At 44.0% G+C, this 13,512-nt stretch overlaps 1 protein-coding gene across 1 annotated transcript in view; it reads right to left on the minus strand.

Annotated features, from left to right (window-relative positions):
- myt1lb (myelin transcription factor 1-like, b) overlaps nucleotides 1-13,512 on the minus strand; it is a 105,739-nt gene that overhangs the window by 1,500 nt on the left and 90,727 nt on the right. The window contains exons 16-23 of the mRNA XM_053433767.1: nucleotides 11,573-11,691; nucleotides 9,331-9,399; nucleotides 8,293-8,355; nucleotides 7,918-8,001; nucleotides 3,712-3,933; nucleotides 1,786-1,880; nucleotides 1,086-1,189; nucleotides 925-972 (exon numbers count right to left, since the gene is read on the minus strand). Of these exons, the coding sequence (XP_053289742.1) occupies nucleotides 925-972; nucleotides 1,086-1,189; nucleotides 1,786-1,880; nucleotides 3,712-3,933; nucleotides 7,918-8,001; nucleotides 8,293-8,355; nucleotides 9,331-9,399; nucleotides 11,573-11,691 (804 nt within the window). The remainder of the gene's footprint in view (nucleotides 1-924; nucleotides 973-1,085; nucleotides 1,190-1,785; nucleotides 1,881-3,711; nucleotides 3,934-7,917; nucleotides 8,002-8,292; nucleotides 8,356-9,330; nucleotides 9,400-11,572; nucleotides 11,692-13,512) is intronic.

Consider the following 13,512-nt stretch of genomic DNA (forward strand, 5'->3'; position numbering starts at 1 on the left):
TCCAAGCTGTTGTATTCGCTTGAAAACACTAGGTGGCAGTATTGGATATAAAGCCACAACACAGAAGGCTTCAAACTGGAAAAGTAGAAGCTGGACATTGATGAAGACAAACAGGACAAACACAGAGCCAAGCCAACCCATGTCCTCGAAGTGGCCCCCTGGTGTTGTAATGTCTCCTCTGTAAAACCCTAAGAACTTTAATTCATTAGACTAAACTGTCATGGATTATTTTTAACTGCTGGAATATGAAAGGAGGATGTAATTATAAAAAAAGGCTCACCCCTAAGATAAGAATGCTTGACTGAGGTTTAATTAATTATTTTGTGAATGAATCGTAAATGAATCCATTATGCGAGAAGGAAGAAACAGGACAGAATAATGTGTGATTACTATGAAACTCCTGGCAACAATGTTTGTGTTAAATTCAAGAGCCAAAAATCGACCGACTGAATGATAGCAGATGAAATGTGGTGTTTGAAGCACAGTTTCCTCCCAAAAAACAGGTTTCCATCCTTAAAAAACGTCTAATATCAGAATTAAAATGAAAATGTTTGGAAAATTCACATTTAGGATAAGAACTGTAAATTAAACATTTGTGAAAACACATGCAAAACCTCAATTTGCATCTGATAAATTTTGGTTGGACCTGATTTACCAACTCCCCCTCACAGCTCGGAATGACAAGCACTGCGCCACATTCTCAACTCGGCATGCAAAGAATAGGCTGTGGTTAAATGCACAAATAAATAAATGAATGAGCTGCTATAATGCATTTAGCCATTTTTTATTCTGCGACTTGCCGGGCTCGCCGTTCCTGGTGACCCTTACCATATGAGGGAGCTGGACATTAGCTAAACTGTTAATCAGTGACTGGCTGAGGTTGGCCAGCTCATGCAGGAGAGATTCATTTTGCTGTTCAATCACCTTGTTTTCCTCCTCTACGGACTTCAGGTTGGACTCCATTGTCGTGATCTGAGTGGAGGAGGATGACAGGGTGTTACAAGGGTACAAGCATGGGGGGGTGTGGGGGGTGTGGGGGGTGCAGGGCGCCAACGCAGGTAGCAGGTGGGGGCGGGGGGACTTACCTGCGTTCTCAGTTTGATCATGTCCGCCTCCACCTGGGTATTGGATTCACTTAAGTCTTTGATTTCCTCGTCCAGCTGTTTGATCTCCTCCTCGTGCTCCAGCCCTGCAGATGAGCGGCGCCATTAGCACTGACACTTTAACGCAGGAACGCCCGCCATAAATTAGATTAACGGCCTTTATGCCTGCGCTGAAGTAATTAAAAATGACACAATGTGACTCCGCGGCCGGGCGAAGATTCGGCCGGACTACGTGCGCGACTGCCTTCACCTTTACAATGCAGCCGGTTCAGGTCATTTTAGCTGATTAAGACTCAACGGCCTCGCGGACAAATTACATTATGATCTTGTCACATTCCTCCACGAGGCAGTGAAATCTAGTGAAGTGTTCGGAAAAACGGACGATCTATTACTCAGATATTACACGTGTGATTACTCCGCTCTGTTATTTCAGATTGGAGCCACTCTTCTCATTACACTCTACTGAACGTGGCAGCTTATTTCCAATTTAAGCCGTTACTCTGATTTTGCTCACCGCACACACACACACACACACACACACACACACACACACACACACACACACACACACACACACACACACACACACACACAGACGCTGATATATGAAATTTGAAGCTCTGCTCAGCTCTCCATGTCCCTGATTGGCTGCATTGTGCGGGCGGGTGGTGGTTGGAGTTACCGTTGCTGGCGTGTTGCTGCTTTATTGTGAGCAGTTCCACTCCGGAGAGCCTGGCTTTCCTCATGGCTGAGGTGGCACGCGGACAACCCGACAGACTGCAGGCACAAACGAGAAGGGGAAGGACTGTTTCATTACATTCTACACACACATACACACACAATAAGCCTCTGTGGTTTTAGAGACAGTTGATGTTTTATACAAAGGGGAGAAGAGATGAAATGTTAAATCAGTGTCATGTTTAAAGGGGAAGTTTGGGAAGACAAAGAAAGACCAAATCGAAGCTGGGGAGGCGACAATACCCTGACTAGTAGTCCCTGGTATGGGTCAACCTTTTATAAGACTATATTTCCCATAATGATTGATAAACTTTGGTGTGCAGGATTTTCTGATCAGTATTTGTTGTTTTTAAACCCAAGCCGAATTATCCTGGCTATTTTATTAGTCTTTAAAAACCTACTGCAGAGATACAGAAGAAAAAATACATCTGCTTTCTGAGGCAGAATAGTACTCGAGGGGAAGTCAAGGGATGCTGCAGCTCAGGAGGTAAAGAGGGTCGTCCACTAGCCAGAGGGTTGGTTATTCGATCCCCAGCTCCTCTAGCCTGCTTTCCTAAGTGTCCTTGGGCAAGTTACTGAACTCCAAATTGGCAGCTGTGCTGTGTATGAATGATGTGTAATAGATAAAAGTGCTGCATATAGAAACTCTGTAAGAATGTGAGTGTGAATGGGTGAATGGGACTCGTACTCTAAAGCGATTTAAATAGTCGATATTACTGGAAAACTGCTATATAAATACAATCCATTTAGTAATTTAACATTTAAGTGAACCAGTCTTAATGTGAAAAATATAAATGGAATTACCCCTTTAAAGTTTGGTGCTCATGAATTATTATTGTCATCCGGCAGGTAGAGAAAGCTACACTACTTATGTAATTACTGTAATTACTCCTTTATTTCCCACAGAATGAAGGTTAGCACCTTGCCCCATATTTCCTATTATTATATTTCCTGTTTAAAATACCCTGAAGTTCTGTAAACTTTCAATAATTATAAACTTTGAATAATTATGCCGGATTATGCCTATATTAATTTTTTAAACCAAAGATGAATGGTCTGTATTTATAAAGTGGTGTTCCAGTCTTGATGACCTCTCACAGTATAGTTTTACTATTCACCCACGCATTCACACAGTGCATCCATGTGCACGTTGTACATCACACATCACTCACACACTAGTAGCACAGCTGTCAGGGGCAATTTGGGGTTCAGTAACATGGCCATGGTTACAAGTGGATCAGCGTAGACTGGGATCGAACCACCGACCAACTAGTAAGTGGACGATTGTTCATGGATCTGACGTGAACAAAACTCTTCTGCCAAAGTTAAAACTATTCCCGTCATTTCATGTGAGGGATCCCTCACATGTGGCTCTCTCTGAGGTTTCTATGTATTTTTACCCTGTTAAAAGGGTTTTTAGTAGTTTTTCCTTACTCTTGCTGAGGGTTAAGGTTAGAGGATGTCACACCCTGTTAAAGCCCTATGAGACGAATTGTAATTTGTGAATATGGGCTATACAAATGAAATTTGATTGATTGATTGATTTCATTCAACACTTTACTGTCTGATCTGTTTTTTGTCACTGATATATCTGAATCCAAATCTGACGGTAGCTGCTAAATTGTTTGTGTCATTTAATCTGAGCAAATCAAACCCTAGCAGTCTCGCACATTAGCTAGATTTTGAGAATGAAACATAAAGAGGTTAATTGCAAATTCGGATTTCTGTTTAGTCTTACATTCCATAAGAAAAGGGGCTTTAAGGTGAGCACAGAAAACCCTTCTCCCTGCAGATGGATAACATCAGTCTGCACAGCGAAGCTCAGACAGGAGGCATTATTCAGCACTGCAGCCGTGTCCCCTGAACCCACCTCCGATGCGTCAGGAAGCTGCCGCTGACGTGACCCGAGCCGTCGCAGCCCGGCGTGGGGCAGGACATGCCCTCCGTCTTGCCAGACTTCCACGTGAACTGGATGCCATTTAGATAACCGTCCTTTTGTCTCTTGGCTGCTATGGGGCATCCGGACGCACTTCTGTGGGACGCGTACTTCCCGGTCACATGTCCCTGACCATCACAACCTGGGACTGGACACCTGGTAAGGAGAGAGACAGTGTCTTTTGTTAGCTACTGGACGGATTACAGAGAAACTTGGGGCAGGTCTTTAAAGTTGCAAAATAGGGTGAATATTTTAATGGCTCTTGATGAAAAAAAACATGCATGTTTAATGAACTGGTATTTATGAGAGTGGAAAATTTGGAACAGATCCAAATGAAATAATGATCTATAGTGATCTATCATGGTCTCTCAGTGTCTTTTTTACAGGTACTTTGGCTTTCACCCACATTCCAAAGACATGCAGATTGATGATTAGGTTGATTGGAATTCAACATTGTCCATATGTGCGAATGGTTGTTGGTCTCTGTGTGTTGACGTGTCTAGGGTGTACTTCGCCTCTCGCCCAATTTCAGCTGGGATAGGCTCCAGCCCCTGTGCATGTTATTCCCATATATTTGATTACTTGTTTATCAGACCTCTATTAATTGAACCACAAAAAAAAAACCATTCACCTTTTAATGATTTTGGAGACATTCAGTGACCTGCTGTCTATGTGCTACACACAACAGTCTACTACTACTGACGCCTGAAAAACTACACAGTTGCAAATCTCATTCTTTTTTCTGTTTCCCTCTCCCATCTCTTCTGCTTTGATATAAACAAAGATATGATCGTCTTATTTTAAAGCTGTCCCAGTGGCAGTCTTATCACACTTTCGGGATGCTGACAGTGCATCAACACCAGTGCTAATCAGATGCAATGAGGCAGTAAATCATTGCAAATGTCACACCAGTCGAAATGGATTTTGGCTAAAGCTAGCACGGGCTGTCAAAGTAACAGTTCTGTAATATGAAACTGCTGGTTTTAGTTCAGCTTCATGGATTTTTCAGTGCAGAGAAAGATACAGGGGGTCTGATGTGTACTGTATATTTAGATCAGTCATCGATCCAAATACCTTAACCCAGAAGGGTCAGGGTAAGTTACATTTCTATCAAACAGTCCCACCCTGTATTTCTGGACCTCCCCCTGTTTCTCTCTATACAGTCTTAAAGGAGTATAACATCCATTCATCCATTGTCTTTTGCTTCTCTGAGTTTGGGTCGTGGAGATATCCAGCCCAGTAGGGTGTCCCAGGCATCCCTCTCCCTAGCCACGCTTTCCAGCCCCACCTGGGGAATCCTGAAGCGTTCCAAGATCAGATGGACTATGTAGTCCCTCAATCAAGGGTCTACTCCAGGTTTCCTCCTGGTCGGGTATACCCGTTAATCCACCAAGGGAAGGCACACAGGAGGCATCCGGACTTGATGTCCGAACCACCTACCCTGACCCCTCTGGATGTCTGAACTCCCCACCATCTCTAAGCCTGAGCCCACCGACAGAGAAAACAAATTTCAGTTGCCTGCATTCGTGCCCTCGTTCACTATCCAGAGCTTGTGACCATAGGTGATGTTTGGAAAGTAGATCCACCAGTAAATCCCAAGCTTTGCCTAGCAGCTCAGCTCCATCTCCGCCTCACCTCTCCGGTACGACGCCCACACTACTGCTGAGGCCGCGGCAACCTGCCTGTCCATCTCGTGCTCCATCATCCCCTCACTTGTGAACAAGAGGCAGATCTAGAGATACTTTAACTCCTTCATTTGGGGCACCGACCGCCCCCTACACAGAGAGAGCAATCCTCCCTTTACCGGTCAACCTCAATAGGATTCCTGGGACAAATGAGATAATCCACAGTGTATTTGACTGTGTTTGTGCTGACCATGTTTCTTTTGAGTAATATTCCCTCATAAGTGTTCTTCATCCTTTAGACTAAACTATTTAATTACATCTTCATTTCACAAAAACATAGTCTGTGTGACTGTGGAACCACGGTTATCCCTGAAATGATTTTAATATATGTCTAATATCTTTCTAGGACATTTTTCTTGTGTTGTTCTTTCACATAACTAAGCACACCTATAAATATCAAATAGAATAATGAATTATTCCAAGAGACGTACATGAGGGGGTCCCCGGCGTATGTTCTATCATGTATGGGGTGACAACCTTTGATGAAGAGAATAGCAAAACCTCAAGACTGTGTCTTTTCTATAAGAATATAGACGGATCATTCCCCACTGCCACATTGTTGTTTTCTTAAAACTTTTGCTGAACACTGCCTTTAACATCTTCAACATCCTTTCTGATACTACACAGTAATCATCAATATATTTATTTAATCTAAGAAAACATGGTGAACAGGTGGATTCTCACCTTGGCATCTAATTACCTCTGAAACAGGTTATGTATTCAGTTCTGTCTGTTTGTCTGCTGGTTTGTTTGTCTGTAAGAAAGACAATGCAAAACCACTACAGTGATAAAAAACTTGGTGCAAGGATGTGATATGGGTCAGGGATGCGCCAATTCAATTTTGGTGCAGATCCAGATCAGGGGCCGGATGCAGGAATTTCTTTTCACTTTCGTTTAGATTGAGAGATTGGGGCGTTTTGCAAAATTTTTCTTGATTTCTCAAAGAATAATTCATGAAATTGCTGAAAAATTAATCAGGCTATTTAGGGAACTGGTATTTATTTGTGTCTTTAATTAAACATCTGGTTTTAGAGAATTTGAATGTGGTTTAATATGGGGACTGCAGGGCCTTTGCAGAGGTTTTTCTGTCTTTCTCTCTTTGTCCATCACTTTTACCATTCAGAGCAAATGATCAGACATATGCATTGCATCTTAGGCTGCTGTGTAAATAAATCCTATCTGTTGAGTTTCTTTCTGTAATATTGTAGGGTCTGAATCTTAATTTGCATGTATAAAAATATAAATAAAATTGAAACCTCCGCATGGACTTAAACAGATGAAAGCATCCCTCTAACATGTTTTCCTGCAGATCTGTGAATCATCCTGGTTGATGACTCATGATGCTCTAGAAAGGTCTTTACATTCTTCCTATTCTCTCTCAGCACTGCTCATTCTCTCATCTTCTCCGAACGCCGGTCGAAACCATCAATGTTTCAGCTGCCTGCGCCAGATATCTGCTCACAGTGATATCAGTGACCTGGGAGCCAAACCGGCCAACAAAACCCAGCAGAGAGCTGCTCTGTCGAGGGGCCAAGCAGTCCGTGCTCTGACAGTACAGAGCGGATGTCGTCCATGCATAATATCCAGCAGGGAGAGCCTGACGAGAGCCGTGTTGTGGTTCATTCACACCAGAGTGCCAGGTTAGGAAGTGTGTGAAAACGACTGGGGCCGGGGAGTGAGGCTGAACCCAGTGATTCATGTTTTAAACAAGCAACAACCCTCTCCCCCCGCTCCCAAGGTGTTTGTATTTTTGACTTTTAATACTCTTTGTTCTGTAGATTTGGGATTCTCTTTGGTGAATTTCAATAATTTAATGCCAACGAGCACACTGACAGGGATACCTGCGGCAAACTGTCCTCAGGACCCGACAGAGCGACATGATCGAGAAGCGTGTTGCTGCACCACCGGAGAAATCAATGCAGCTGCAGGACTGAGGCCCGAGAAGCCCACAGTGGAATTTAGGCAGAGTCCAATCAATCTCCCTCTTTCTCTCTCTCTGCCTCTTTCTCTGCTTCTCTGCTCGGCTCTCTCCGCCTTTTCCTACCTGTGCGCCTGCAGCAGCTCACCAGAGACCGCATCCCCCCCGCCCCTCTAAACTACTACAAGCTTGCACTTCTGAAGTTTCCCCCTGCAACCTTTTAGATTCAGGTTGAAACTTTTACACCTCATAGCACATTTGTCTTGTCAGAGCTAATGCTGATTTATTCCTGCTTGCATCAGTGCATGTCAAAGAGCAAGGCACCGTTCTCTCATCCCAACATCAACCCATTTGGCTTCCAGGTCCCTTGCATCATTTTGAAAACTGGAAAAAAGTAAAGTCATGTTATCCTTTTTCCACCCCATATTTCACATGGGAGATGTGTGAAGTGAGCTGAGAGCAGTGAGCGGTGTGGGTAGCAGGATGGGAGTTTTTTAAGGGGAGACAGAAGACTGATGACCAGTGTCTGGACTGTACCTGATAGGCTCCTGGTCCTCCTTGTTCTCTTTACTGTGTATGATCTTTATCCCACTTTTCCTGGCCCGCGGACACCCTGAGAGACTGCAGATAAATGACAGTGTTGCCAAGTTGAAGCGCAGGGTACGTGTTTGTGTGTGCGTGTGTTGTGTGTGTGTGTGTGTGTGTGTGTGTGTGTGTGTGTGTGTGTGTGTGTGTGGAGAGATAGAGGAGGGGGAGTCAAGCAGAAGTAAAGTAACATAAGAACTTTAGGATGTTACAGTATGAGAGACGGAAAAGAGAGGTGTATTGAGAGAAGGGAGGGATAAGTTAATGTTGAGTACGTGTGCTGTAGAATGTGTTTGTGTGTCTGTGTGTGTGTGTCTGTGTGTGTACCTTCTGTGTGAGGCGTAGTTGCCAGTGATATGTCCCGAACCATCGCACCCTGGTGTCGGGCACCTGGGGCAGAAAACACAAAAAGGGCTCAGGGTCTACAGCAAAGGTAGAGTGAACACGGGCTTTCCAAAGAGTGTGTTTCTAATAAAGCTATAACTACTATTAATTTAGTTAATATCATTGCAGCAGGTAAGCAGCATGATTGTCAACCCCCTGGCTACACTATGTACAAGAAATACTTGCTGTCGGTTCACCGTCACATTTCTGTGCATCTTACTCTTCTGGATTTCAGCATTAATTAACTTTATAGTCTAAATACATGAGTTTCCCAGAGATGTACCCAAATATTATTTTGAAGGATCCGTATTTTCATAAAGACCATGAATAAGCAAAATCAACAGTGTTTTATTTCGTCCCTTTCTGGTTGATACTGAAAATTAAAATCGTATGGTTCTCAAACAAAATGATATATTTTGTACCATAGTACCCATATTTGAAAGAAATGTTTTTTACATTACATTTTTGATAATCTTGATTCCTGTAATTATTCTGATCCAAAGGTTTTTTTAAGGCATATTTTATCCATGTAAACTGTGAAATTGTTTATTAGTATCACCCTTTTTTTCTCCTCTTTTTCTGTCTCTGTAATTTATCTTGTTTTCAACTCTTCACCCCTCAATTATTTCTTGAGTTTAAGTCCTATCCACTAACATGGAGGATGTGCGTTTATGACCTATACTGCAACGAGCCACCAGGTGGCGATCAACACACTTTTTGGGACATGCTAAAAAAAAGTAAATCTAGAACAATATCAGCCTCTTTTGAAGGATTTCTTTGAGTTGTAGTAAATCTCCATATAATTGTAATATATATAACATTATGTATTAATATAATATAATGTCTATCCACATTATACTTTACACGACCCCTTTTTCCTCTGATATAAACTGACACGCTTAAGGTTGACCTGACACCAGGCAGGATGTTATCACAGACGCACAAATCATACACATATCTGTGAGTCATCTCACGTCTTACTTGAGCTCTTGCGCGTTGTTGGCCAGCATACTTCGAATGCTTTTATCAGCTAAAGGGCAACCTGAGAGACTGAAAAATACACCAGCCGAACATTAGTTTCACCACAGCGACGACACAGCCCCAACCACCAACACACAGAGCAGCCTCTCTAACTCTCAGCCCGCACGCATCCCATCCACATCATGAACCAACACATGCACACAGAAAAACAACAATCAGGAAATGCAAAATACCCCCAAAAACAAAAATGCCAAGATGCAAGTGCAGGAAGTTGATTAGAAAACTTGAACCCTCTGAATATTTGCCCTGTAGGACTGAGTGGATATAGAAACCCCCTGCACATGCAGCTGTATCAGGGTCCAGAAGTCTGAGACCTCGTTCCCATTCAGACGTGTGGACCCCACTGTACTGAATATCATACAGTCCTTATCTCGCCCTGTAATTCTGCTCTGAATGGTAAATGCTTAGTCTGCAGAGCACTCTGGGTAGGGCCTGGAGGACTGAATAACATCAGCTTAGAAGGCTTTACACACACGACCCACTGAGTAGACATTTCATCCCAGGGTTCAGCGTTAAAATGAGCATGTATCCAATCTTTAATTAATTTGGTCCTTCATTAATGATGCAATTGTTTCAGGGACGTCAAGTAGCCAATAGTCAAAGGGCTAACGAACAGGAGAGAGAGAGAGAGAGAGAGAGAGAGAGAGAGACATTGGGCCTACAGATGTTTTGACAGCATATTCGAGGTAAACTGAAAACAATAAAGAGAAGTAGACTTCGAATCCACCAGGAGGAAAGCAAGTCCCACCTTCGACGAAAGGCGTATTGCTCGTCAAGTGACCACCTCCATTACAACCCAGTATGGGACATCTGCCACCGGAACAATAGACTGATTTATAAGCCCAAAGGGGAGGAGAAGTAAACGTGGAAATAAGAGGAAAAAAGAAAGAAGAGAGGAGGGATCGTCTCTTGATTGTTTGGGTTTTTCCATTGTTTCCATGTTTGGCTTCACTGTATGATTAACATTGTGTCTCCTGAGATCAGCCAAACCTCTAAACGGCCTTGTATAGACAACTATGCTTTTTCATTCCTATCATTATTCAAGAACATTTAGTTGGAGAGCAGAACTTGTTGATTTCTCATTCATGCTTTCATTCGAAACCTTGCGCTCACACTCAAATAGCCCCTGCTGTGCATAGATGTGCTCTGCTGGTGCTCAAACCTTACGCTTACAATCAGATTTCCTGTGCTTCAATGCCAAGTATGGTGATGACGTAGGAAATTGCCCCTTCCTCGTTTTGGTTACTTTAACTGTTGGTACTTATAACATAAAATACAGGGGGAAGAAAGTGGGTGGCATCTGTTTTGTTTTTATATTTGCATGTAACAATAACATAACTTCAAACACTTGAAATCTTTGATTTTGCTGCTACATGTTGATCAGTTATCTGCTGGACTCCTGCTTCATAAAGGAGAGGACAAAACCAATTAAAGTAATGCCCAGTTTATTGGATTCTCAAAGACGAAGATAATGTCACTTGTCAACACTATTGCTGGAAGGGTATTGGTTGGGGTATTTTGACAGACCTGGTGCACAACAATCCAAGCGCAGAAGAGAAATCAGAGAGGAGATGTTTCATGCGCGCGCACAGAAGCCGCCCGTACATGAGGAGAAGAGCTGAAGCTGGAGGGAAGAAAATCTGTGCTAGCACACAGTTTGAGCACAAGCAGAGAAGATCTAAGCACAAGCAGGGACTAGTTGAGCGTGAACGCGGCATTATAGAATCTGACCTCAAACTGAAAGATCACTCTCTTGAATAAAGATAGGTTAAAAAAAACATAGACAACTAGTGTTTGGGAAAGCATATAAAGAGAATGTGTGGGGGTTCTACGATAAACTCATCAGTAGGAGCTACGAGCTCTAAGATCAGTGTGGACAAATGGATAAAGCCGCCAAATGAAAGTCATATAGCAAGCCCCTGGCAGCAGCACAGGATGGAGGGGGGGGTGGGGGTGGGGGGGGGGGGGGTTATCTGAGGTAAACTATATTACAAAGACAGATGAAAACAAAAGAAAGGTGGAAAAGAAAATATGGAGGGGTGGTGATGAGGGGGGTGTTAAAGGGGAGCAGAGGTTGAGTGGGAGGAGAAAACAAGTTGTGGTCGAGTGGATGATGGGAGGGATTTCTGGCGTGTTGGGTTAGAGTAAAAGAGAGAGCAGGGGAGGGGGGGGGCGCTCTTACGTTATCAGGTCCTTCTTGCTCTCCTTGCACTGGATGTACTTGGGCTTGGGGCTGGGCATGTTCACGTCGGTGGTGTAGGAGCGGTCGTCCAGCAGGTCCTGGAATGGGTCCAGGTCGTCCTGCTCAGGGTGAGAGGGGAGGCAGAGGGAGGGGAGAGGAGAGAGGAGAGAGGAGAGAGGAGAGAAGAGAGAGGAGAGAGGAGAGAGGAGAGAGGAGAGAGGACAGGGAGAGGAGAGAGGAGAGAGGAGAGAGGAGAGAGGAGACACGAGGGAGGAGAGGAACATAAAAATATTTTCAGTTTCAGATTTTCGGATTTATAGTATATTTTCAAGAAATCATATTTGTGTGCATACAAACATATGCACTCTACAGTATGTATGTTGGAATGCAATTTATTCATTTGCACAGGATAAAAACTCTTTGCCTCTGACTGCCTCTCTCTTTCTCTCAAACACACACACACACACACACACAAACACACACACACATACACACACACCTGTCAGCCCACAGAGTATAGTCAATTTGAATGCTAATGGTAGAGCCTGTATGAATATTGCACCTAACCTGTCAGTCTAACAGAGGAAGAAAATAGAATCCCTGAGAGGAAATAATGACTTAATGCCAAATGAACAGTGTGTGTGGTGTTTGTGTCACGTGGTGGGAACTTGTACTCCTTACGTGGACAAAAATCAAGTCCCCATTGTAAATCACAAAAAATGTAAAGTGAAGACATGGTTTATGGTTCGGTTGGGGATTAAGTGTAGGCGTCGTTAAGGTTAGGTTTAAGTAAGGCAAGTAGTAAGTATAGTTAAGGTTTGTGTGAGTCTCCACGAAATCAATGTAATGTCCTCTGAAGTCATGGAGAAACGACTGTGTGTGTTTGTGTGTGTGCGTGTTTAGAATTTCAGACCATTGTTCTGTGCGTGCAGATCATTTCAGGGAGTCGGCCCGGGTGTATTCTTAAAATGCACCGCTCCGCCACTAGATGGTACTGTGGTGCAGCGTCAGGCCGCCGCCGCCGCTGCTGCCTCGTGTCAACGTGGGGCTGTGCTTTGTCTGCAGTGCACACAGCCAGGGCAAACTGGCTGTTGATGCTAATCCTCTTTCCCTTTCTTCCACGCTCGAAGTGTGTATATACAGTAATGCCCGTAGAGAGAGAGAGAGAGTGAGAGAGAGAGACGGGCCCAGAGTCGGCCCAAATTATCTCGCACTCAAGCTGTCTCGGGCGTGTGTGTGATGCTGGGTCAGCCAGCGAGCTCCTCCAATTAAAAGGGAGCGTTGGGCTGAGAGGCTGACAGGAAGGAGAACGACACATACATACATACAGGGCTGCAGAGCAAGAAGTAGGCTAGGGACGAGACTCGCACGTTCACACAGACACACTCCCGAAGAGACGCGGGGTACAGACATGCACACGCTCGTATGAATATTCACATCTCACGCGCACAGCATCAGAGGCACATGTACTGTACAGGCAAGCGCCTCCGCACACCGACAGGCGCGCCCAGCAGTGCTGCATTGATTTCCAGCAGCTCTTTGATGAGATGAGCCATTCCGATTCCCTCCCAAGGTGCTGCTTTGCATAATTCATTTTGGAGAGGAGCGAAATGTAAAAAACAGAAAGCGGGCATGCGGGGCCGCGCGATACAAACAGAGCAGCTACCTCTGTGCATGGCAATGCTGACATCAGTTAACATGCAGATTCATTAGGTCTCCCTCCAAAAAAAAAGAAAGAAAAATAAATCCTTAATATGACTTTCTAATAGACTGCAAATGTAACAGCGAGTCAGACGGCAGGCAGGAAACCTAGAAGACGATCAGATGGCAAGGCAAATGTTTGACTTGGAGACACTGTGTTGAATCAGGGGTTTGGAGGGAGATAATTTGGGCCGAGACACATGGACGAGGCAGAATGAGCGACGCATGCCAACTGTACA

Source organism: Pleuronectes platessa, chromosome 11 (assembly GCF_947347685.1).
Source record: "Pleuronectes platessa chromosome 11, fPlePla1.1, whole genome shotgun sequence".
Classification (NCBI taxonomy): domain Eukaryota; kingdom Metazoa; phylum Chordata; class Actinopteri; order Pleuronectiformes; family Pleuronectidae; genus Pleuronectes; species Pleuronectes platessa.